This window comes from Artemia franciscana, unplaced genomic scaffold (assembly GCF_032884065.1).
Source record: "Artemia franciscana unplaced genomic scaffold, ASM3288406v1 PGA_scaffold_1180, whole genome shotgun sequence".
Lineage (NCBI taxonomy): Eukaryota > Metazoa > Arthropoda > Branchiopoda > Anostraca > Artemiidae > Artemia > Artemia franciscana.
Genome location: NW_027062618.1, coordinates 1,590,245 through 1,613,895, shown reverse-complemented (window position 1 = coordinate 1,613,895; position 23,651 = coordinate 1,590,245). Strand labels below are relative to the sequence as shown.

Below are 23,651 nucleotides of genomic sequence, written 5' to 3'. Positions count from 1 at the left end.
AGCTTTTAAAATAGACACAATGGGCTTGAAAGCTGGTCTGTTTATTTAAGTGCTTGTACAGAGTCTGCTTTTTTTTCTACAGAGGAATAGAGAGGTTGAGGAATAAAAATATGAGGAGGGGGGTGGCAAGCAAAATCCACAAAGTTCTAATAGGCTTTTTCATGGGTAACTTATCGAGAAAAAAATGGTAATAGCTTTTATAATTAGGGAGGAAAACTTCTCTTTATAAAGAGAAAAACTAGGGGGGAGTGGCAAGCAGAACCTACAAAGATCCAATAGTTTTTTTTTTTTTTTCATGGATAACTTATCGAGAAAAAACGGTAATAACTTTTATAATACAATAATGTGGTGAGAAAAACTAGGGAGAAATAGGCTTATATCGAGGTTGATTTTTACTTTTTAATATCCCTTGACGTCGGGCACTACCTTATCAGATCAAACCTATGGAACTGGGTCAACCTCATGAGATAGTGACTTTATTTTGAATTCCCTAGTTCTAATAAAAATACTTTCATCTGTGACCTACAAGAGCCAAGTGCTTTCCATGTAGTATATATTTTCCAACCACTTCATATGGAAGTCGTGGCCACAGAAACTTGGGAGGGGCTCATTTAATCGAAAGTTGAAAGCTTATAGGCCAACAGTGTTCTTGACAGTGCATAATTACACAATTCAACTATAAAAATTCAAAACAAGTTTAAATGAAGTTAGCTTTTAGTTTATTAAACTTTAGACTCTTATTATAAAGCTAATATTCTTTGAAAGCAACTAGGGACACCATGTGTTATGCGAAAACGTCATGTGTTGTCTCTCTAAGTATGATTTAGACTAGACTTTAATAAACTTGACTAAGTATGGCTTAGAATAAGTGTGACTAAGTATGTAAAGAGATAACAGCTTACAGAAATTACAGCTTCTGGCTGTGTGCACATGTACCGGCATGTACAGAGCTTAGGAGTAAAGCTTACAGACTATGTTTACCCGTTCATATACCTGCATGTACAGAGCTTACAGCTACAAATTATAGAGGTTACAGACATTACAGCTTCTGCCTACATGTGCATGTACAAAGCTAACAGCTAACAGAGCGTACCACTACAGCTCACAGAGTTTACAGCTTAGAGCTTACAGACATTACAGCTTCTGCCTACACTTGTATGTAGCTGCATGAGCTTACACTTACAGTTTAAGCCTACGGCATACAGAGCCTACAGCTTAGAGCTAGAGCTTACAGACAGTACAACTTTTGCCTACACGTGCATGTACCTGCATGTAGAGAGCTTAATAAGACACAAACGGCTAAGCCTATAGTCAAAGCTAGTAAATCAATGAAAGGTCACGCTTTCATTCTATCTAAAACCCGTGCATTATTGGAATGTGTAAAGAACTTGAAGTGAAAAGCTAGAAAACTACATTTGTGTACCTTGTTAATGTATATCCCGGCTGTTTCAAGACTCAATAATGTACAAATGGCTAAGCCTATAGTTGAAGTAACTATTGCCATGAAAAGTCACGTTTTCTTTCTATCTGAAGCCTATGCAGCATTGAGAAATACAGCGAACCTGAAGATAGAAGTAGCAAAATCTAACTATCGGGCAAAACTTGTTTTGCCCAATAGTTAAAACACTGGGCGAATGACGTTTTACCTGCAAAGGATATTGTTTACCAAAACTATACCTTTATGTCGCAATTTTTAGTTGCTTTCAGAAATGAGCAACTCAAACAAAATACCAGTGTACTTGTCTTTTCCTTCATTAAAACTGTTTTTCTCAGGAATTTCAAAATCTTTAAAAATACAGCTTGAAGTATACGTATAAAAAGGTTTTTTGTTCGTTGATAGCATTTGTCAGTAAAAGGGTTCAGTGTTATACCGGTTATTAGCTATGTCAACAAGTGAACCCGAAGAAAGAGGCGATCAATCTCCTTTTGGGATCAGATTTGACACAAGGATGGCTGCTCAACTTTTAAGTAGGCTAAGCACAATGGAAATGTTTGTACCAACTCATACGACATTTATGACGCCTTTTCAAAAAGACTCTTTAAGGCACATTTGGCTGGAACTTCGCAAACGAGACGGGGCATTTAACCGCTTCTTTCAAAGGTAAAAATACTATATATCTAAAAAATGTCTTTTCACGTGTTAGGATGCCGATATAAATTTTCGATTATGAAAAATACTAAAATGGATACTAAAAAACCTGGATATAAGAATACGGGTTTGTATATATACGTAAGTAAAGTCAAAGTGTTTATAGGGGAATACAGTTGCCGTAAAGTACATTTAGTTAGCCATATAAGCGTGATCCTGTTTATCACATTGCGTAAATTAACATAAAGTTTTAGGAGGGACTTGTTTTTTAATAGACAGCCTAAAGTGGGCAAATAATTTCCCAGAACACGCTACTTTTCCATTTATAGAATTTAAGAGAGAAAAAACAGGTATAATTTAAATAAACAGCGGAACCAAAAAAGATTTTAATAATAAAAATTCAAATATTTCGACTCCACTTCCGGGAGTCTTCATCAATGGAAAAAAAAGGTTAAAGCTGATTTAAATTAAACAAAACGTATAAAGAAAAACACAAAACAAAAGAAACAAAGAAATGAAACTCCAATCTTAATAACCTCCTGAATGCTGAAATAACAGCAAATCATAGGCAGCGCAATAGCGTTGGCTAAGTAAAGAGCGATGTGGGCACAATTATTATTTGTTTAGACCAGGGCACTTCGTATCGACGGATTTATCGTATAAACTTCGAAAAGGGCTCATTAGACTGAAAATTGAAAGTGCTAGCGCCCTTTTTAATAGTCGAAAACGATTGGAGGGTAACTAACCCTCCTCTCACGCCCACCATTACCCCAAATACATTCAATAAAATTTTGAGATAGCCATTTTTTTCAACGTAATTGATAGGTTCGGAAATTATGTCGTTGAGGATGACAACCCCCACAGCCCTCAGGGCAAGGGTTGTAAGTTATGCCCTGGGGGCGTTCAAGGTTTATGTAGAAAGGATGGTTGTATAAGCTTCGGAAGGGGCCCATTGGATCGCTAATCAGAAGTTTTAGTACTCTTTTTGAGATTCAGAGTGATCAGAAGGTGTATAACTCCCCCCCCCCCCCATACACATCGTATTTTCCCGAAAAGCATCTGATAGAGATTTTGAGCTGGCCATTTGCTGTCGTAGGAACTTCGAAAAGAGCTCATTCGATTAAAAATTGAAAGTTTTAGTTCCGTTTCTAATGGTCAATCAAAAGTTATTGGGGGAACCCCCCCCCCCCTACCACGCCCACCATTTCCACAAACACATTCAATCCAAATTTCGAGATATCCATTTTGTTCAACGTAATTCAAAGGTCCGGAAATCATGCCTTTGGGCATGACAACCCCCCTCCCCCACATCCATCAGGGCAAGGGTTATAAGTTATGCCCTGGGGCCATATAAGGTATATATAGAAAGGGTGATCTTAAAAAACAAAGAATGGGCTTATTTGATTGAAAATCAGATGTTCTAGTGCCCTTTTTAAGATTCAGAGTGATAGAAGGGTGGATACTCCCCCCCCCTACACACCTCGTATTTTCCCAAAAAGTATCTAATAGAAATTTTGATATGGCCATTTGTTGCCGTAAAAAATTCGAAAAGAGCTCATTTGATTGGAATTTGAAAGGGCTAGTGCTTGTTTTAATAGTCGAAAGTGATTGGAGGGCAACTAGCCCCCCTCCCATGCCCACTATTTCCTCTAACACATCCAATAAAAATTTTCAGATAGCCATTTTGTTCAACGTAGTTGAAAGGTCCGGAAATATGTCTTCGAGGATGACAACCCCCCTACAGCCCTCAGGGCAAGGGTTGTAAGTTATGCCCTGGGGGCATATAAAGTATATATAGAAAGAGTGATCGTTGAAACTTTGGGAGGGGCTCATTGGGTTAGGAATCAGAAGTTCTAGCGCCATGTTTAAGATTCAGACCGATCGGAGGGTGGATACTCCCCCCCCGCCAGCCTCATATTTTCCCGAAGTGTATCTGATGGAAATTTTGAGATGGTCATTTATTGTCTAAGAAACCTCGAAAACAGCTCATTTAAATGGAAATTAAAAGACCGAGTATCGTTTTTAATAGTCGAAAGCGACTGGAGGGCAACTAACCCTCTCCCACGCCCACCATTTCCCCAAGCACATCCAATAGAAATTTTGAGATAGCCATTTTGTTCAACGTAATTGAAAGGTCCGGAACTTATTTCTTTGAGGATGAACCCCCACAGTCCTCAGAACAATGAGTTGTAAGTTATGCCCTGGGGGCATATAAGGCATATATAGAATGGATGATTGCATAAACTTCGGAGGGGGCTCATCGGACTCGTAATCAGAAGAGGTAGTCCCCTTTTCAAGACTCAGAATGATCGGAGGGTGTACCCCGCCCTTTACACACCTCGTATTGTGAGACAGCCATTTGTTGTTGTAGAAACTTCGAAAACAGCTCATTCGATTGGAAATTGAAAAGGTCAGTGTTTAATAGTCGAAAGTGATTGGAGGACAATTAACCCCCCTCTCTCGCCCACCATTTCCCCAAACACATCCAATCAAAATTTTGCCATTTTTTTCAATGTAATTGAAAAGGACCGGAAATAGTTTTTTTTTTAGGATGACGACCCTCCACAACTCTCAGGGCAAGGTAAGGTATGCTCTGGGGCATTTAAGGTATATGTAGAAAGGACAATCGTATAAACTTCGGAGAGGGCTCGTTGGATTGGTAACCAGAAGTTCTAGTGCCCCTTTTAAGATTCAGAGTGATCAGAAGGTGGATAACCCCCTCAACCTCGTATTTTCCCGTAATGCATCTGATAAAAAAATATTATGGTCATTTACTGTCGTAGAAACTTCAAAGAAGGTTCATTGGATTGGAATTTAAAAGCGCTAGTGCTCTTTCCATTAGATAAAAGTGATTGGAGGGCAACAAGGCCCTCCTTCAAGCCTGTCAATTGTCCAGACACACTTAATCAAAATTTGAAAATAGCCATTTTGTTCATTGTAGTCGAAAGGTCTGGAAATTATCTCTTTGACAACCCCACTACCTTCTCAAGACCAGAACATAATCTGCACTCTACTAAAAAAATGGCTGTGGATTGTCAGTTTAGCGTATATATATATATATACCCATATATATTCCTTGAAGTTTTCAGTAATTTTTAATTTATTACAGTTATGCCTCTCAAGACCAGAACACAATTTGGGCTTTACTGAAAATAATATAGGTTTGAAATTTTTTCACCTTTCTTACTTTGATAAATGAAAAATCATCAAAATCTTAACGTAGAAATATCCGTTTATGTCAATTTAACTGAGAATTCACGGTCATTTGTTTGTTTGTTGTTTTTTTTTTCAGGTAAAGCACAAATTGTGTTGTGGTCTTGAGAAGGCATAGGGGTTATCATCCCTACTCATTCTAATTTTTGCTAGTTTTGAGTTTGACTCGGCTATATATTGTAATTTCTGTTCGTTTTGAGGTTCATTTATTTATTGATAGTTATTTGCGGTAGTTTTAAGCTTGGAAAATTATTTGACTTTATTATTGCTCATTTTAGGCTTAATGGAGCTCTTTACTTTTCTTTGAAAAACTTGTCTTGTAGAAAGTTTTTTTTTAATTAATAGCATGAATAAGGACGTAGAACTGACAAAAGGTTGTCTCTGGTACACCAAATTGTCTCTCGTATAATTTCAGTTTGGCAATAACATATAGCACAGAGGCGCCATTTGGGCCAAATCTTGGGGTGGGCATGTGACATTCGACAGAACTTGAGACTTTTCTTATGAATCTAACCTACTTTCAAAGTTTACAATAATTAATAGCAAATAGCGTAATTACCCCAAGGGTCGTCAGGTAATTACGCTCTTTGGCTAATAGGCGTGCAGTTAGTTCAAATCGTTTGAACAGAATGGATTATGTTAAACTTCATGAATAATTATGGCCGGAAAAGGGCTCTTTGTGGTGGAAGCTTCAGCCCCCTGGAAAATCAGGGGTGGGCATTTGCCCACCCCTGACCCCCCACCCCAAATGGCGCCTCTGATATAGCAGAAATAAACTACTATATTTACTTGAAAGATGACCCGGGGTTTATAATAGAAATGTTTTGTCCTTCGGTTTTCTTAAATAAGTTTCAAAATAGGTTGTATCCACGGTTTAGCAGTTAAATGTGTACATTTTCACGGTGACTCTCTTTGTCTCGGTCAAACCCATTTTGTCCAGGATTTCTGGTCAATGTAACCCCGTCATAATGCCAAGGAACGAAAAATACAATGGACCAAATAGCTCAAGCATGGGTAGCACAAACCTTGCCAAGGCCTAAGTTCCGTGATCACAAAGAATAACTTGAGATCAGTTCAGTCAGTCTAGGCTTGACCCAAAAACCTACCTTCAAGCATTTACAATCAACAGAGATGAAAATTAGGTGAAAAAATCTTAATTAACTTTTCAACTTTTAGAGAGGAGATTGCCCTGGAAATGGAACTTTAAGATGGAATCTCAGTGAACATGTCCACCGACTCATTTAAGGTCGATTTTCATTATTTTTTTTACTGATATTTGATAGAGGTTTTACATGCTAGTTTGCAAGAAAATTTGAAAGCATTACTTAATGGTTCCAATCTCTGATACAAATTCTGCTTCCTTCCTGAACCTTTTAGGTCTAATCGAAGTTCTAAGTAACTAGAAAGCGATTTTTACCTTGGAACAAACAACGCCTTCTGGCTTTCCAAGGATTAGTTACCCGAGGATTAGGATTATGCATTGTTTACCTTATTATCTTTGTCATTGTCCATTATCTAATTGGCTAACCGATAAATTAGAAAACAATCTCCACCTTGAAATGAATGCCTTCTGGCTATCCAACAGTTAGTTACCAGGTAACTAGGATTACAAATCTTTACCGTTTCTCCAATGCTAAGATGAAACTACAATAAACGCTGAGAAAGCCAAGGCTCTGTTTAATTCACTCAACAGGTATCTTAACCGAGCGGGCTCCCTTAAAATATTAAATAATTACAGATGAAAAATTAAAATATTTCACTTTTTCAAAGAAAATATGCTCACCCCTAGGATTGGGATCCCATTGTTGCACTTTTGCATAAGAACACGTACTTTGCGGTTTCAACGATATTCCATGTTTTGATTGCAAAGTAATACCACGGCTGTGCTGAATATTCTTTAATTGGGCTGTTAAACAAAGAGTAAGTTAAAAGAAAAACGGCTATCAATCCAATACCCCATTTATAGTTTTGCCATTTACATTTTAATAGGTGAATTAAATGAAACTTCGAAATGAAAATTATGTATTTTTGCTGCGTCCATTGTGCACGAGCCATTTTATGTCAGAAAAAACGCAGCTCTTTGATACCAGAGGATGAGTGGTTTTGTTAAAACAACAGGAAATAAGGAAGAAAGATTTGAACACAGTGTCATCGATTAAGAAGGGGGTCTTGTTCACCACTTGATTGTTTTGACCCTCCCCCCTTCCATATTTCGAAAAATACCTGTTCGGGGTATTTTCACAGGAAAATTCTTTTGTGTTTTGCTTATTTTCATTGAAAAACTGAAAAGTTAGCTAATTTGCCCAACCCCTAGATTTTGAAAAATAAACTTTTCCCTCCTCACCCAAAATTTTTCGTCAATTGACGCCACCGGTTCAACAAGATGATATTCATAGACAGGTAGAGGGATTAATCTGTTTCTTTTTGAGGCTGTTTACAAGATTCCCCCAGGAGAGAGATTGCTTTGAAAGATATCATGGCTTTACTGAGGAGCAAATCTCAAAAGTAGTAACTTCCTTTCAAGTTATTGTAGACTCTACTTGGAGAAATGACAGAGATACTGTTGATACAAAAATTGAAGAACTTGCAAGTCATCATCGATATATGGATCTGAGAAAAGTCAATTTTGAGGTACTTTCGATTGCTTTGTACTATTAGGCATTGCACTTTAAAAAAGAATTTCGTAACTATTTCCAGCACAAGTTTCGAACGTCTTCAGTACAAATGTATTCATGTTTTTTTTCATTTTTAATTATGAGAATAGGTTTTCACGTAAGCGTAAATGTTAAAAGACGGTCGTTACAAATAGAATAACAAGGAGGTTTGCAAAGGCTATACTAAGGTGTAGGAGTAAAATAATAAAACTGTATGATTGATCGACTGAAAAATATCTTGCCTTACAAAAATTATGTGACATAACCCCTACCATTGACACTCCTATGCTCCTAGCTAGGCCACGAGGAAAATTAAGCTAAAAGAAGTGTAAATTTATCCCTTGTCTGCTTTCGGATGCTATTTCTCTAATAATTTTTTCTTTTATCTTATTTCCCCAAAACAATTTCTTGGGCCACAACCTCTCCCTCTAATTCTGTTTCAACTAAGACTAACTGCTAAGATCACTTACAACTACTATTTCTAGCGCGAATATTGTTATCACGACTACTTTAGTGTTATCAAAATTGACCACTCCTACCCTGAGTACTCAACCCATATCTATTCTAGCCGAGACTATTCCAACAATTGCCACTCCTGAGTACTATTCTGGCCTAGACTAATCCTGTGATATCTACTCCTTTGACAGCTATTTCTACAATGAATACTCCTATCAAAACTATTCAAGTACGAATGCATTTACCTTGACTACTTATACCACCCCTTGTGCCCTAAGGACTACTCCTATGATGACTGTTTCTACGATTACTCCCACCAAAAATACTACTATAATGTTTGTTATTGATGAAAATAAATACTATTAGATAACAAATAGTTAATGTTACTGCCATTAATACTTCTAAAACTATGTGATTTAAAAAACAAACTGATGTTCAATTTTAAGAGGTCCAACTGTTACTAATTTCCGGAAGGAATTTTAATTTTTCTTTGTTTTTTGTGCTTATAAAAGAACAACTGTTCGTGATAGATTTTATGTTCCTTTTTAAATTTGACTTCTTTGTTAATTGTAATGGATGTTTTTATCAATCGTTTCAGGCCGAATATCTCTTTTAAACGACGTAAACATCTCAATTTAAGAATCAAATTTTCTTTTTTTTAGATATTTTGAATTGAGATTTGTTTGTTTATTTTTAGGAAACATGATAGATTTTCGAAATCTTACTTAAAGCAATTCATATGAGTTGAAGTTGGATCAACCGTATAAAATTTCATGGAAAACAAAAAAAATAATTGAAGCACAAATTTCAAACAAATTCTAAAATTTTTATAGTCAACGCCAAACTAGCAAGTCCCCCCTTGCTTAGTAAGCTCCAATGGATGCATAATCAATTATAGAGTCTCCAAAATATTTTTCAATTTACAATTTGGCTATACAGTTGCAGCTGAAAGTTTCATTGCCAAACAAAATGGCTTATAAAAATAAAATTTGGCTAATATAGCCTAAAAATTTATTCTTGTCCGATCTTAACTGACATTTCTTTTTTGCAGAGGTTTGGGACTGTCTTATTGGAATTCATGGTTGAAGAAATGGAGGAAGAAATGACAGATTTCGACCTTGAATCCTGGGTAATTGCACTAAAAATATTTATAAACGTTATGGGAATATCTCTAAATCAATAAAAGAATTGATGTGAAAACATTTGCTTTGTAGATTTGAACCTGTTCGATTTTTATCACTAACTGATTTGACCTTTTTGCAGCATTAGTGAATAAAATGCGGCAAATTTCTGTTGCTTCTTGCAGTTTTAATTAAGGTTGATATGTAATTCTCTTAGCTTTTCATTCGACTAATGGCACATGCAGTTGGCACCTTCAAGCTTGATGGCACAATGGCACATGGCACCTTCAAGCTTGATAACCCGTAAACAAAAATCAAAAAAGTCTTTAAAATTCTTTAAAAAAAAGTCTACAAAAAAAGTCTTCAAAAATCAATCAATTCTGTATTTCTACAAGAATTTCTACAATGCCCAGCCAGACCGTGGGGGGTATTTATCTCTCTAGAAATAAGGAATAATGTGAAAGCGTGGTTCTTAATTGAGACGCAGAGTACAGTAATATCCATTTTTCTCAATATCTTGAAACCTTGTCATTGAATATTCGTCTACTAAGTTCAATAAGACAAACACGTCAACTGGTCTACCAAGGTAGGCAAGTTAGGTAATAATGTTAATTTGTTGCGATATATTTAAATACTTCACATGGCTAAGTGACAACCAGATTTCACCATGGAATAAGGAAGCAAGATTATCATTTAAAGATGTGTATACTTTTTAGGAAATAGATAGAAATATCCACACCTTACCTTCCAGTATTAAATGAGAAGGCAGAGGCTAATTTCTAAGGAAACTACCGACGCATTCCATATAGCACGGGGGAGGGGATATATATTCTGAGGTAGTACAATTGAGATTTGACACTGTCACTTCCATAAATTAAATTTCAGTTTCAGAAGGTTTTTGTAAAAATTCTAAAATTTGTTCTTTTCTAAAAATGGACAAAAACAAAACTACTCTAGATCAAACAGATACAACTTAAAGAACTTTTATATATTACCACTAACACTTTTTTAACACATCTCCAAGCCAGGGATTTGAGTTGGAAATGGGAAGGGGGTGTTCTGCACATTTAGGTGGTTAAGGGTATTCAACTGCAAACATTTCTTTCTAGGATTGTTTTTTTTGTATTAAAGAATAAAACAAATGGATGTTTTTGGTATTTTTGCTTTTCAAAAACAATCCAAAACCATTGACGATCCTCCCAGGAGTACGACCTTTTATTACCCAGATATAAGTATATTTAAAAAAAAAGCTCCAATAGCTCGGATTTATTCACAAATACAAAAATAAATAACGTATTTCTTAGAAAGATTCTCATACAAATATTCTTTGATAGGTTTTCCTGATTGGAACGGAATGATTCCGTTGAAATTTAAATTGCTTACATAACAGTACTGAAACCAATATCAGGAAGAGTTTTTACCAATGAGATAATAGGTCATCAACTGGCCTTTACCTTTTATTTTTACTAGGCCTCTTTGCTCAAATATAAATCCAAATCTTTGCAAAATCTGTGTTGTCTCTTCTGTAACCTAAAACAGAAAAAAATATCTTATAAAAAACAAGGAGTCATGTAGACTGGAGACTTTCCCGTTGTGTCACTTACTCTTCACTATATGACGTACATAATCCATATAAACGATAAGACACCCCCGAGCTTATCCCCTAATTGTATACCAGTCGTAATACTAGCCTCGGCTCCTACCTCCAACCTTAACAAGTGCAATGTTGTTTTCATACATAAGATAAACCATTTTAACCTACTTATCTAGTATACTATACAGGGATACAACCTTTACTGAAGATCTTTTATCAACTGACCGAAATGCTCATTTATAACATACTCTGTAAAACTCAGGCCCATAGCAGCCTGATAATTACCTGAATTGTATTCCTGGATTTTAAATAATGATAATTGTTAACTTTTTCATTATTAATCTAAATGTGAAAACTTTGTCAACACATTTTCTATTTTTTCCAAAAAAAACACACTATGTTCCGCTGTCAATTGCATCCTCAGTATCTATTACTCTAACAATTAACGCTCTAATAACTAATCATGTTAAGCAATTTTATACATACCAACATAAGGCTAACGTCTCAATAATTACAATACTGACTATTCTGACCTGTATTGTGACGGGATTCAATTAAAGTGTTCCAAAAATCAAAATCTATTTTCTTTTAATCAAAAATCAGGTTAATAATTCTCAATATCTTATCTCTACCTTTCTAACCCTTTTGTATTTCAAGTCTTATATGACTTTTTCCTTCCTAAGGGGTAACAACCACTCTTCTCATAATTCTATACTACCAACAAAGAAAACTGTTAAAATACTTGGGATACTTTTGGACGATGATTTAAGATGAAATTCGCACGTTGACTATCTGACTAAAAAAGGCGCCTCGCTTTTACATTCATTTTCCAACCTAAAAAGATTTGGTACACCAAAGTCTGTATACTGAGGTTTTGAGGTTTTTAAGTCTGTATACTGCAGCTATGTTAGACCTTCTCTTGTGTATGCATGTCCTGCTTGGCATCCGGGATTGACAAAACATCAAACAGATAGACTTGAGACGACACAAAAAAAAGAGCTGTAAAAATTATACTTGGACAAAACTACTCAACTTACGAGGATGTACTAAAATAACTCAATTTGGACTCACTTGATAGTCGTAGACATGGCTTAACATATAGATTTGAACTAAATTGTTTGAATTCCCTAACTCATTGTCGTCTACTACCCAACCTTGAGAGCCCCCCCAACTGAAGGACCAGTTACTAGACTCCGACAAATAAAAAAGAATTGTCCACAGTTACTGACTTGCTCAGCCTATAGTACTGAGAGATATCGCAAATCATTTGTCCCATATTTTACCCGTCATTTTAATAATATTGACCCGACTAATATTTAATGTTTGATTAATATAATGTTTGTTTAAATTTTCCTGTGAGTGTTTTTGAAGGTATAAATTATTTTTGTCATGACATGCTAATGCTAGCTCCGGCTATTGTAGTGAATAAATATACTCTATATTTTATAAGTCAAGTTACCTTACTATCATTACCAGAATCTGTATTGTTACTTAAACCTTTTAAAGCAGTCTGTAACTCCTTGCTAAATTGAAAGGCAGTGTTGTCTAAAGGATTATTTTCTAATAAATTTTTCTCTGACATCTTAATTACTAGCAATTTTTTTGAAATTATTGTCTGTTTTTTCCTACAACTTTATCACGGTGTTTGAGTAGAGTCTTGTTAATTTGTGGAGGCAACTGTATTTAAATCCGTCAACACAATTGATCTCCCGTTGTGGGACATACAACAGTATGACTTATACCCTATACAATTTGTTGATAAAGGGTGTGACAAAAATTCTAATATTAACACCCTCCTAACGCTAAGAAATACTTAGAGGCTTTCTTATTCATCAAAAGCCTTAAGCCCTTCCTATCTTATACATCACGTGAATTTTACCTGAATAGACAAATTCTACATCACCAGATTTCAGGTTTTATAGTTGTTGATGGCGAGTTGACCTATAAAAATACTATTGCAGTAAAGAAGTCAGAAAGCCCAAGAAAGTTCACAAAAAGAAATCAAATATGGAAAAACTGCCAATAAGTCGAAATCAATGCAATACTATTTTAAACGTCACCTTGCAACCCTTTATGGTAAAAAATCAGAAGAATATTCATTTCGGTTGAACACTCGGATATTTGTAAATTTGTCACTGCTGGCATGAAACAAGACTAAAAGCTACATAACTAGTGATAACGCTAAGGAATGGGAATACCTCTAAATATTTCAACTATGTGCAACTACCCAGTGGCAGGTTTCTTATATCCGTTGGCATTTCTAGTCATTTATCACTATTTCTAGTGGTTTTTTATTTTGCCTAAAGCTTATCACTAATTTGCACATAAGTCACTAGATTATTTCAGAAAATCACCACGTCTACAAACAAATCACTAAAATCTAGTGATTTTTTCCCCGGGTGGCCACCCCTTGCTGATATTAGGCCATTTTCTGCAACACAACTTAACCAATGTGAAAATATTCGGTCCATGTACGAGTATTTACAAACTGAACTTACCTGTATAAACCCTGCTTTGCCAGTGCTCTCCATTCTAGATGCCACGTTTACAGTATTTCCCCAAATGTCATAATGGGGTTTACTTGCTCCGATCACACCAGCAGTGACAGGGCCATGATTGATTCCTAAAACAGAGTAAAATTAGCTGTTTTCAAGAGAAGGGACCTGTAACAGAAGCGCAATCTATAATGGGATAAAGGTTCCTCAGGGCCATTGATGGCTAGGGAGGCCATCCCCAGGCTCTCCAGAACCTATGAAACAGTCGAAATATTCAACTTGATTCAGATAAGATTTTATGTTGTATGTGACTGTGGCTCCGTAATTTACTTCTGAAATGAAAAGAGCTAATGGATTTGAACGAAAAGAGACCTGTAGGACAACTGGAATACTTAGCAAGTTAAAATAAAGTTGTTAAGCTTATAATAGGAGCATATTTCTGAGATTTATTCTTAGAATAGACAAAAGATTGCGTTCGTTATTTTCAATGAAAAGGAACCGGCACAAAAGCTGAACACAAGGGTTTATCGAGTATTCTTGTTTTGGATAGGGGCATTTTTTTGGAGGGGTTTTACAATTTTTTTTAATTGCATCAAAATTCGTTTACATACATTTTTCTGACGTTTTTACTTGTCGTACAATTAACATAGGGGGAGGTTAAAACCTGAAGCCCCCCCCCCCCCTGGATACAGCCTTTACTGAGAATTAGAATATTTGCTCAGATGAATATACGTTTTTATATTATTAAAAACTCTCTGTACCACCAAGCCGCCTGAGGTCGGCACAACGCGTGTCGATGACAACAATCGATAAACATAACGTTATAGCAATGACAAACATAACATTATAGCAATGAGGTCCCTGAATCACTCCTAACATAGAACCAAACATAGTTAATTATTACACAAAAAAAACTGGACTCAATTAAAGAGTAATTGAGATCCCCCCCTTAGTTGAGACATGTTTCGTGCACCTAGCACGGCAGTGTAGTTCCGTAATATACTGGTAAAAGATGACAGGATTCCACTCAACGGAAGAGCCATAAAAAAGAGCCTGTCAAATAATAAACTATTGACTTGATCAGGGGCGGATCTAGAGCAAAATTTCAGGGGAGGGGCTAATGTAACAAGGGTGCCAATAAGCAAAATGTTGCAGGGGCCAATGTAACAAGGGCACCAATAATTGACCAAATTCCACAAATTATTTTGATAAAAAGAGTTGAAAATAGAAAAACAAGAGATGATGGTGCCAAAAGAAAACTTGGGGGCAGGGTCCCTCCATCCCACACCACCCCCCATCCATGGATCCGCCATTGCACTTGATTGGGATACGATTTTTATGTTTAGCATGACAACACTAGAGTCGTAAGCATTATATAGGTCTCCTCATGCTATTTATTTTAATAAATAATATAAAACTGAAAAAACTATGATACTTGAAATCCAGTAACCTTTTATTTGGGTTTTGGCCACTATTGATGCTTTTTGTCACTACTGTCACCATTGTTACAATAGTGAGCTCACTATTGAGACAATTTTTACACATATACATTATTATGAACTTTAATTTTAATTTGCCAGTCACCAGCTTTATCAGCAGAAATAATGTGTGAGAATCTCGGTAAAACTAGAGTCGATGCCTTGGCACATGTGTCCGGCTCCTTATGATTCCACAGTTGGAGCAGCAACTTGCTAATTTCGGTACCAACGAAAAAAAAACTGAGTAAGCCCATTGCTAATTTCGGTGCTCAGGAAAACTACAGAAACAGTGGGGATAACGTATGAAAGTATATCCGACGTGTATCGATGGGAGCATTACTTGAAAAATGAGTTTTGCTAGAAAAACAAGTCAACAGTATAGATGGAAGGAAACCAGGAATTAATATGCGTTTATGCTGTACCTCTATCCCCTTACCCTTTAGAGCCAGAAATACTGTTTATGTCCTGCTGGTTTTTTTTTTTTTTTTTTTTTTTTTTTTTTTTTTTTTTTTTTAAATCGAAATACTGCTGCTACTAACAACTCACCGCAGCACCAAGCCGCTTGAGGCTAATACAGCTAAGCACGTTCCTCCCCCTTCCCAATCTATTCAAAGCCTCCCTTTTTAGATCCTCCCAGGAAGTTCCCATTTTCTTTGAATTTTTCTTTATGACGTCCTCTCGCCCCAGATGAGGTTAACCTGCTTTCCGTTTAGCCCTAAACGGTTGGCCAAAAAGGGCAATCTTCAGCAATCTGTCATACTTCATCCGCACAACGTGCCCTAGCCATCTCAACCTGTCTTTCATTATTGACCTAGAAGAGTGGGATTGAACCATATTTTTCGCACAGTCTACTGGTTGAAATATGGTCAGTCAGTCCGGTACCCAGAAAAATCAGTGCGCAATTTATCTGGAAAAAATCTAGCAAATTTTCATTCGGTTTTCGGAGCGCCCATGCTTCAGAGCCATATTTGACCATTGTGGTCACTGTAGCTTCTAATATTCTAATCTTGGTATGCAGACTTATCTTCCGATTCTTCCTAACTTTTTTTAACTATGAAAAAGCACCCTGATCCTTGATTATTCTACTTTCAATATCTTTACTGTTCCCACCGTTTTTACTAATAATACTGCCAAGGTTAGTGAAGCTGCCCACCTGATCAATCTTTTCGTTACTCAACGTCACCTCTTCATCTTCACTTATTCCTAGCCTTAGTGACTTAGTCTTAAAACATTAATTTTTAAACCTATTCTAGTACCCTGAACTTGCAAAAACTAAAAGTTCATTCATTTTGCTCACACTTTCATCGAGGATGCTTAGACCATCAGCATAATCTAAGTCCAGATGAGTTTTTCCTCCCCATCCCTACTTTTTTTTCAAGAATAGACCTTCCTCAAGAATTTTACAAATTAACTGTTTTAAAAATATCAAATAACAAAATTTACACAAACAAATTACAAATTAGAGGGCAAGATAGTAGTTCAAGACAATATGGTTTCAGATTAAGCTGCAGCCTTAGAGAATGAAATTAGACATTTAAGCATGTATTTCCTCACACAACTGTTTTGGTAGTAGACCTATTTCTAAGAAAAAAAAATCTCAGTGCAAGTCAGCAACATTACAAGTATTTTGACCTTTGCTTAAAATTTTCTGAGACTCTCTTTTATATTTTTGTTCAAACGAAGACCAAAGAAAATAGGATCTTATAAGAATCGAATCTTCAACAAATTTAACGTGGGAAATTTGGGATCAAATAGTACTATTTCAAGTTACAATCTAGCGTCCAAGTGACGTCGTTAAAACAGTAGAAAATTTCAAGGAAAAATTAACATTTAACGCAATTAATAAACAATGCCATAGCATTTAAGATGTGATTTTCATTAATCATTTTGAGCTGAGATTTTGTGTGCATAAAGTAAGCCGAGGCCAGGCCTAGGAAAATCTTGTATTTATGCAGGCTAGTTGACTTTAAGCTGGTAGGCCTACTGGGTAGAAAATTGTGCTTTTATTACCCTCCCTTGCATTTTGAAGTACCTCAAAATACAACTGAGCAGCAATTTTTGGTCAAACAAAGTCAGATGGCGCTGGCGATTTTACTTTTCGAAACTATCGTCGATTTCCACTCTTATAATTTTACCGTATTCCTCAGCAAATACCTTATATTACCAGCAGGTCTTTATATTACTCATTGTTAAAACCTTATGTCGCTTACTAATTGTAAACTACTGCATATATTGCTTGAACAGTGGGACATGTTAAAGAAAATATAGCAGAGTAAGTAGTTAAGTGTTGTAATGGATTTTGAGGAAGCTCTGTACAGACAAGATGGAGAATAAGCGTGTACATATGTGTTGACCTCACGCATTTTGGTGCTGCAATGACTTTTCAGTAGGGGTAGTGGTGTCGCTGAGGGGGGGGGCAGTTGCCTCCCACCCCCAATAATTTGGAAAAAACTACGATTTATTAGGATTAAAACTATGATTAAAAACGATTAAAAACTATGATTTATAACTGTTGCTCGTGTGTCAAATTTGCTCCTTACTTAGAGCAGACAATTTTTTTTAATTAATCCAGGCTTGTTTTTATAAGGAAACCCAGAAAAACAGGCGTCCATTACACTTCACAATATGTTCCAGATTAATATTTTCCCAAATATACTGCCTCTGAAACTGTTTTATCAAGTAAAAACATAAACCTAGTTAATGGCAAAATTGAAAAATGTTCCTATGCTTCCTGTTTCACCACATTCGCTCAGGCCAATTGTTTTCCATGATATTTGAGGTGCTTCTACTTCCTTAAATCTATTAGTTCAAGATTAGACTCTCTTGTTACAAAACCTTCAAAAGTGTACATGAATATACACCCTCTACGTCTGCAAATAGGACAAAAATAGAATCATTGAAGAGTAAGAATGTAGATTTACAGTGAAAATCATTTCCTGAATGAAAAAGAGATCATTGAAAAAAAATAAGACTTAGAGCTTTTTATAATTCGTACTATAACTAGACATAAATTGGTTCTAGTTTGATCATGGAATTTGATAGAGGGCAATCTACTCCAGGAATCATTAGCTGTTTTAATTTTTTACTTCCAACGTTGAAATCAAAACCCGAGTTCAGCTCCAAATCTTCTTATTTATAATTGAAAAGCCAAATAAGCGGTGATAACGTCCCATTTCTTATTTTCCGGTTTCATATACTAACCCATGAATATAGAACTGTCTATGTATAATACCATACTTACTTCTTACTATTTTCACTTTTCTAAATATTTTTCCGACCAGTTCCAGAAAAAGAATTGACATAAATGTACTAAGAGTTATGACTGAAATTAGTCGCATTTCCCACGACGTCAGCGCTACTTGTGGGACATTTACCTTTGCATCAGCATGCTGTACAAAATGTCTGCTGAAAATAGAATTACCTGAATTTAAACAAACTATGTACATTTTCCCCACAATTTCAAAATTTTGTGTGCACGTATAAGCTGCACCAATCCATTCTCTTTTCTATTGCTATCAGTTTTATCATGTAGCAGTAGGAGACCGAGTTTTACTTGTGAAGAGAATTATAGACATAAAAATGATTTTCAGTGAACCCCCCCCCCCCACCGGAAATGTGTACCCCCATACCCTGACTTACACAATCATTTTTTTTGTAATTTCTATAGAATTCGTTTTTTAAATAGAGTTACAAAGGGGAAGGTAACTTTCAAACTCTAGGACTCAATGCTCCCTTCCAGTTGGCATCCCTGGCAATTTTCAATGTATTTAAGGTTTCAGTGGCAATAATGCCAAGAATTAATCATATTTTCTGGATATTCTTTGTCAAATAATGCCAAGCGGATAATAACGCGCTGCGTATGATTTTTGTTTCGGCTTTATGGGGCCCGCTGATACCAATACTACTTATTAATATAAATCGGCGAACCCACAAATGAATCATTTTAATAAAAACCATAAACAATATTTCAATAAATCATGTAAATTAAAAGTTTAGTACAACAAATTAAATCTTACAGGGTCAAAATCCATTCAAAATTACGAGTAAATGAATAGCATGATAGCCATTAGAATAGAGCTTGGTTCAATTATAAGATTTAGCATCCTGTGCTGGGCGTGGGGGTTAGGGAAAGTAGAGGGGCATATGTAATGCGGCATTAGTGGTGGATTTGGCTGTAAAAGATGAGTTTATGCGACAATTACTTTCACCCACCTGAAAGCTTGTTTACGCTATACTACTGTCGTCTATAACAGCTTATTGTTGACAATTTTAGTAAAAAGCAAAGCACCAGCACTTATATGTATGATTGTTTCTTGTGTGTTTATTGTTTATAGTGTTATGCGTAATGTTTTTAGATTCACTAAGTAGCGTGTTTGTTAAATAGCTATTTTTCTTCATTACCGCTTGAATAGGACATACTTCAGTAGCTCCTCCTCTTGCCTCCCACCCAATAAAAATACTATAGCTACGCCCCTGAGTAGGAATGGTTATACTACTAGTCTCCTAATGGGGTGAAATTTTATTGAGGAATCCAATAACATTTAGATTTCTGTGGATGGAATGTACATGACTGGTTATATCACTTGTAAGGGTCTTCCTTGCCTTTTTTCTTTTAATAAGTCTATTTATGTGAGTTCGATATGTCCACGAAGGAAAGTCACAAAAAGATGGCTAAAAGTAGCAGTATTTGGTGCTTAAGATCTTTTTAAGAGGTTAAAAAGATCTAAAATCTATATTTTAAACACACTTGGTACAAAGCTTGGACTGTAGGCCTAATTGTTTATGTTAGCTTACCTATTCTAAGCATGAAATTGTTAAAACTTTGTTCATTGATACTCTTCAAAGCTTTTTGCATTTCGAAACCGAAGTCAACCAGAGTTGCCAAGTGGCTCCATCTTAATTCTTTGGTATCCAAATTGACCTAAAAATTCAATAGTACTTTAATCAAAGGTGCTGTTACAAAAAGAATACGAATGTTGTGGCAGTTCTAAAGATCGCTCGTAACACAATATAAATATGTTGTCGGACTAGAAAAGCTGAAATTGTCCTTTTTTGTTGTTATTAAAAATCAGTTGTTTTATAAAGGAAGATTTGCCGAATCACCTAAATTACAGTTAAAAAACAAATCCTATTAAAATTTCTAGCGAATTTTGTCAGGGAAAAACAAAATGTAAGGCATTTAAAAAAAGCAATAGAATTTAAATGTCCTGAATCATAAATAATTCAAGTGAAAACAGATGGGATTAACCGTTAGAACTTGTTTTTTTTAAGGGGAAACATAAATCTATGTTTTTAAAAAACTGTAAAGTATATGGGCTTTTAAATTATAACCATCAAAACGAAAGTGGAATTTCTATGCCAAGTCCTTAGTAAAATCAACAAAAGATAGATTTGTCATTAGTCAGAAAACTTTGTAGACAAATTGAAACTGAAACATGACTCTAATTAAAGTAACATATCAGACTGCCAGGTCCGAAAAGTCTTAGTGTTTTGTTGTTTCATAGTTGTCAATTCGATAATGTAGTTTGACAAACATATGCTGCAAGCTTCTCTTTTCTGATGATAAAACTGAATCTTGATTCGAGAATATTATTTGTCGCTTGAAAAAGCCTACATCTGTTGAAGCAAATCCAACAGTAATATTCAACGACATAAATGACAGAATTAGGAAATGAGCATTGGGACCTCGATAGATGCCAGTGCACTTTAGAGGAATCACTAATTCATTCCAGAAGAGGTGGGGTATATAGTCTTGTGCTTTTAAAATTAAGTTGTGAGGCCAAAGTTTGCTAAACTTTCTTCGGTTTTGTTGGCCAGTTAATAATAATGACATATAATGATAGATAATGATAATAATAATGATAGATATCTAAAATTTAGTTTGACAAATTACTCCGTCCATATTGCTTTAGTTGGTGACAGTTTACCAAACACGAGGTATTTAGTTATATTCACTTTCTGCGTTAAAATTTCATACTGGAATATGTTCGAAATATGTTAGAAATAGTAGAAATAGACATATGTATAGTAGAAATATGTTCTACTTTAATATGCTGAATTATTATGCCTAATATACATATTGGAAAATATATTTACAAAGATATTTCATTACAAGTAACTGTGGTTATTTTTTTTTCAAATTCGTCAAACAATTTGATTGCTGTCTAAACTTCATTATTATACATAAGAAACATCATAAATACGTTTCCTGGGCTACGATTCCTCGCTGAATAAACCAGTGAGATATATTTGTCCATACATCTTCAATTCCAATTATTAAGAAAAGTAATTTTACACAATAGCCATAAATGCCATGCCATAACAAAGCTGTAAAAGAAGCCAGAAGGCTAATATTTTCAATATTTTGTACAAGGTGGTTTAAAAATGGTTAAAAAGATGGTTAAAAAAACCAGGAGAAACTTGTCTATAAAATTTCTAACTTTTTATGGGATTCCTTAGAAAGTTTCAGAAACCAGAATTAAGATCAAGGTTCATATTTCAGATTAGAAAAAAAAAAAAATAACTGTTCAATAAATTGAAAAGAAGGAAAAATAGCTTGATATTAAATTAATACAGAATGAATAATAATTATCATCACTTATTCTGCATCATCCTTCAACTTCAGAGATGGACACAAGATAATACCGTTTTTGTAGTGTACATGTAAAACTTTTTTTTTAATAATTTCCATTCTGTTTTATCTTGTTTCAGTTTGGTCTAACCTAGACATTAGCTTGGTACCACATTAGGACAGCAAAGCTATTTCCGTATGTTTCGGTACTGCAATATAGAAGTGTCAAAAACACAAGCACTCAAATTAGTGCTTAAATTAGCCCACAGAAATCAGAAGATTTGTACACAAAAGAATTTTAAGCTGAAATATAACGATGGGCATGAAACATTAAATAAAAAACGGTAAAATTTTCGGCCTGTACATTATAAGTTTCAAACATTGTTTTCTATTTTTTTGGAAAAGAAAAATACAAAAAAAAATTATATGTAAAAACAAAATGATTTTTTTTCCATGTCTTGCTTTCCGTATCTCTTCATGTGAATGATAGATTCGGAAAGTACTTCTTTCACAGAGACAAATTTTAACTTTCGTTAATCGAGATGTCTCTGGTTAAACCAATCTCCGTTCCTCAGCTCCCAGGCTGGGCCTAATCTGCAGTGGCACACTAACATAAAGTTGGCACAACACCTTCCTAATTTAAGTATCCAGAAAATATAGAGGTATCTAAGATCGAGAATGAACATTGCTAGTTTTAGTGCTAAGAAAAAAATCAGTAAATGCAAAGTATGATATAATAGTAGCTCTATATACAAAGGGTACCAAAAAGACCCTGAATTGCTAAAACCGTTATGCTAGGAATGAATGATTTATTATTTTAGATGATATAAAAATGGGACAAATATTCTATGAAGTATAATCTCCAACCCCCATCAAAAGAAAAACTTTAGTCATAAGAATGAAAATTTATTTTTTTGCCGCAACATTTCCACAATTGCTTCAACCATGGAAAATGCATGAAAGAATTGGGATAGAAAAATTTTCTATACCACTCCTTGGATAAAATTTTTTCAAAATTGAGATCCTATTTACTGAGGTCCATTTTATTGGGTTTTCTAAGGTATCAAAATTAGTAATCTCCTTTCCCGACTTAAATAGCTTTGGTTCCAGAAATTAGCAAACTACTACCCTAAATAGAGATTCCTAAGAGCACCAGCCTAGTTGACGAAGACCCAATAATGATGAACTTGTTGATTCTTGGATGGCCTTTGACTGTTCCAAAGCTGAGAACTTGAGTCATTCCTCATAATTGTGGGTTGATAATTGCTACATTAATCTTAAAGACATTAGTTTACCTTGGTCACTCCAGTTAAATCTAATCCACTGGCAGCCATATATGATGAACCAATGGTTTTTATCTTTGTAATATCTCGCTGATATTCCACCATGTCCAACAGCTAGGAAATAAAGACTAAATTAATAATTTTATATATTCAGATAACACAATTCTTCTGATATGCATGTTATACATCAGCTTGGATAACAGTTTGGGATAAAAATTTAGGTAACAATCCAAACTGTTTTTCTTATAAAAGAAAAAAAAATAGAGATGGTTTTAAAAATAAAATGGTTGAAAATTATTATTTAATTCAAGCTTAAACAAATGGTAATTTGCCTCTGTTGACACCAATAAACGAAACTAAAAATAAAATTACAAATGTATAAATTGCTCCGCTAAAGTCAGGGGTGCTTTTTGGAGGAGAGGGGGTAGTTAGTAGTCCTCCTACCTTCTCTTGGATTTTAACACCATGCCTTTCCCTAGGCTTTTACAACCTTCGCCCCCTCGCCCCAACATAAATATAGAATATAGTTTTTTATCTTCCCTGAAAAGAATACAAAAAGAATTCTTCACTCCCTCCTAATTTTTCATGGACTGGTGCCTCTTAATTAAGTATTGACCATTTCCTTTGTTTTTTTTATGCTCACCCTCGAACTTACCTGGTTATTTGTAATGACCATAAATAATAGTAGACCTAAAAT

General features: G+C 35.1%; 2 protein-coding genes across 7 annotated transcripts in view; one reads left to right on the top strand and one right to left on the bottom strand.

The window, feature by feature from the left end:
* The first annotated feature begins 239 nt into the window (after window positions 1–239).
* On the top strand, window positions 240–9,595 carry LOC136041260 (uncharacterized). The gene is made up of 3 exons (XM_065725871.1): window positions 240–2,101; window positions 7,732–7,933; window positions 9,464–9,595. The coding sequence occupies exons 1-3, from the start codon at window positions 1,884–1,886 to the stop codon at window positions 9,593–9,595; spliced, it is 552 nt and encodes a 183-aa protein (XP_065581943.1). The 5' UTR covers window positions 240–1,883.
* A 1,189-nt stretch (window positions 9,596–10,784) lies between these two features.
* Window positions 10,785–23,651, bottom strand: part of LOC136041252 (adenylate cyclase type 3-like) — a 248,448-nt gene continuing 235,581 nt past the window's right edge. For all 6 annotated transcript variants that reach the window (XM_065725862.1, XM_065725859.1, XM_065725858.1 and 3 more), the window contains 4 exons: window positions 22,967–23,068; window positions 19,895–20,021; window positions 13,626–13,750; window positions 10,785–11,063 (listed from right to left, as the gene is read on the bottom strand). In XM_065725862.1, coding sequence (XP_065581934.1) covers window positions 10,938–11,063; window positions 13,626–13,750; window positions 19,895–20,021; window positions 22,967–23,068 — 480 coding nt within the window. In that variant the 3' untranslated portion in view covers window positions 10,785–10,937. The remainder of the gene's footprint in view (window positions 11,064–13,625; window positions 13,751–19,894; window positions 20,022–22,966; window positions 23,069–23,651) is intronic.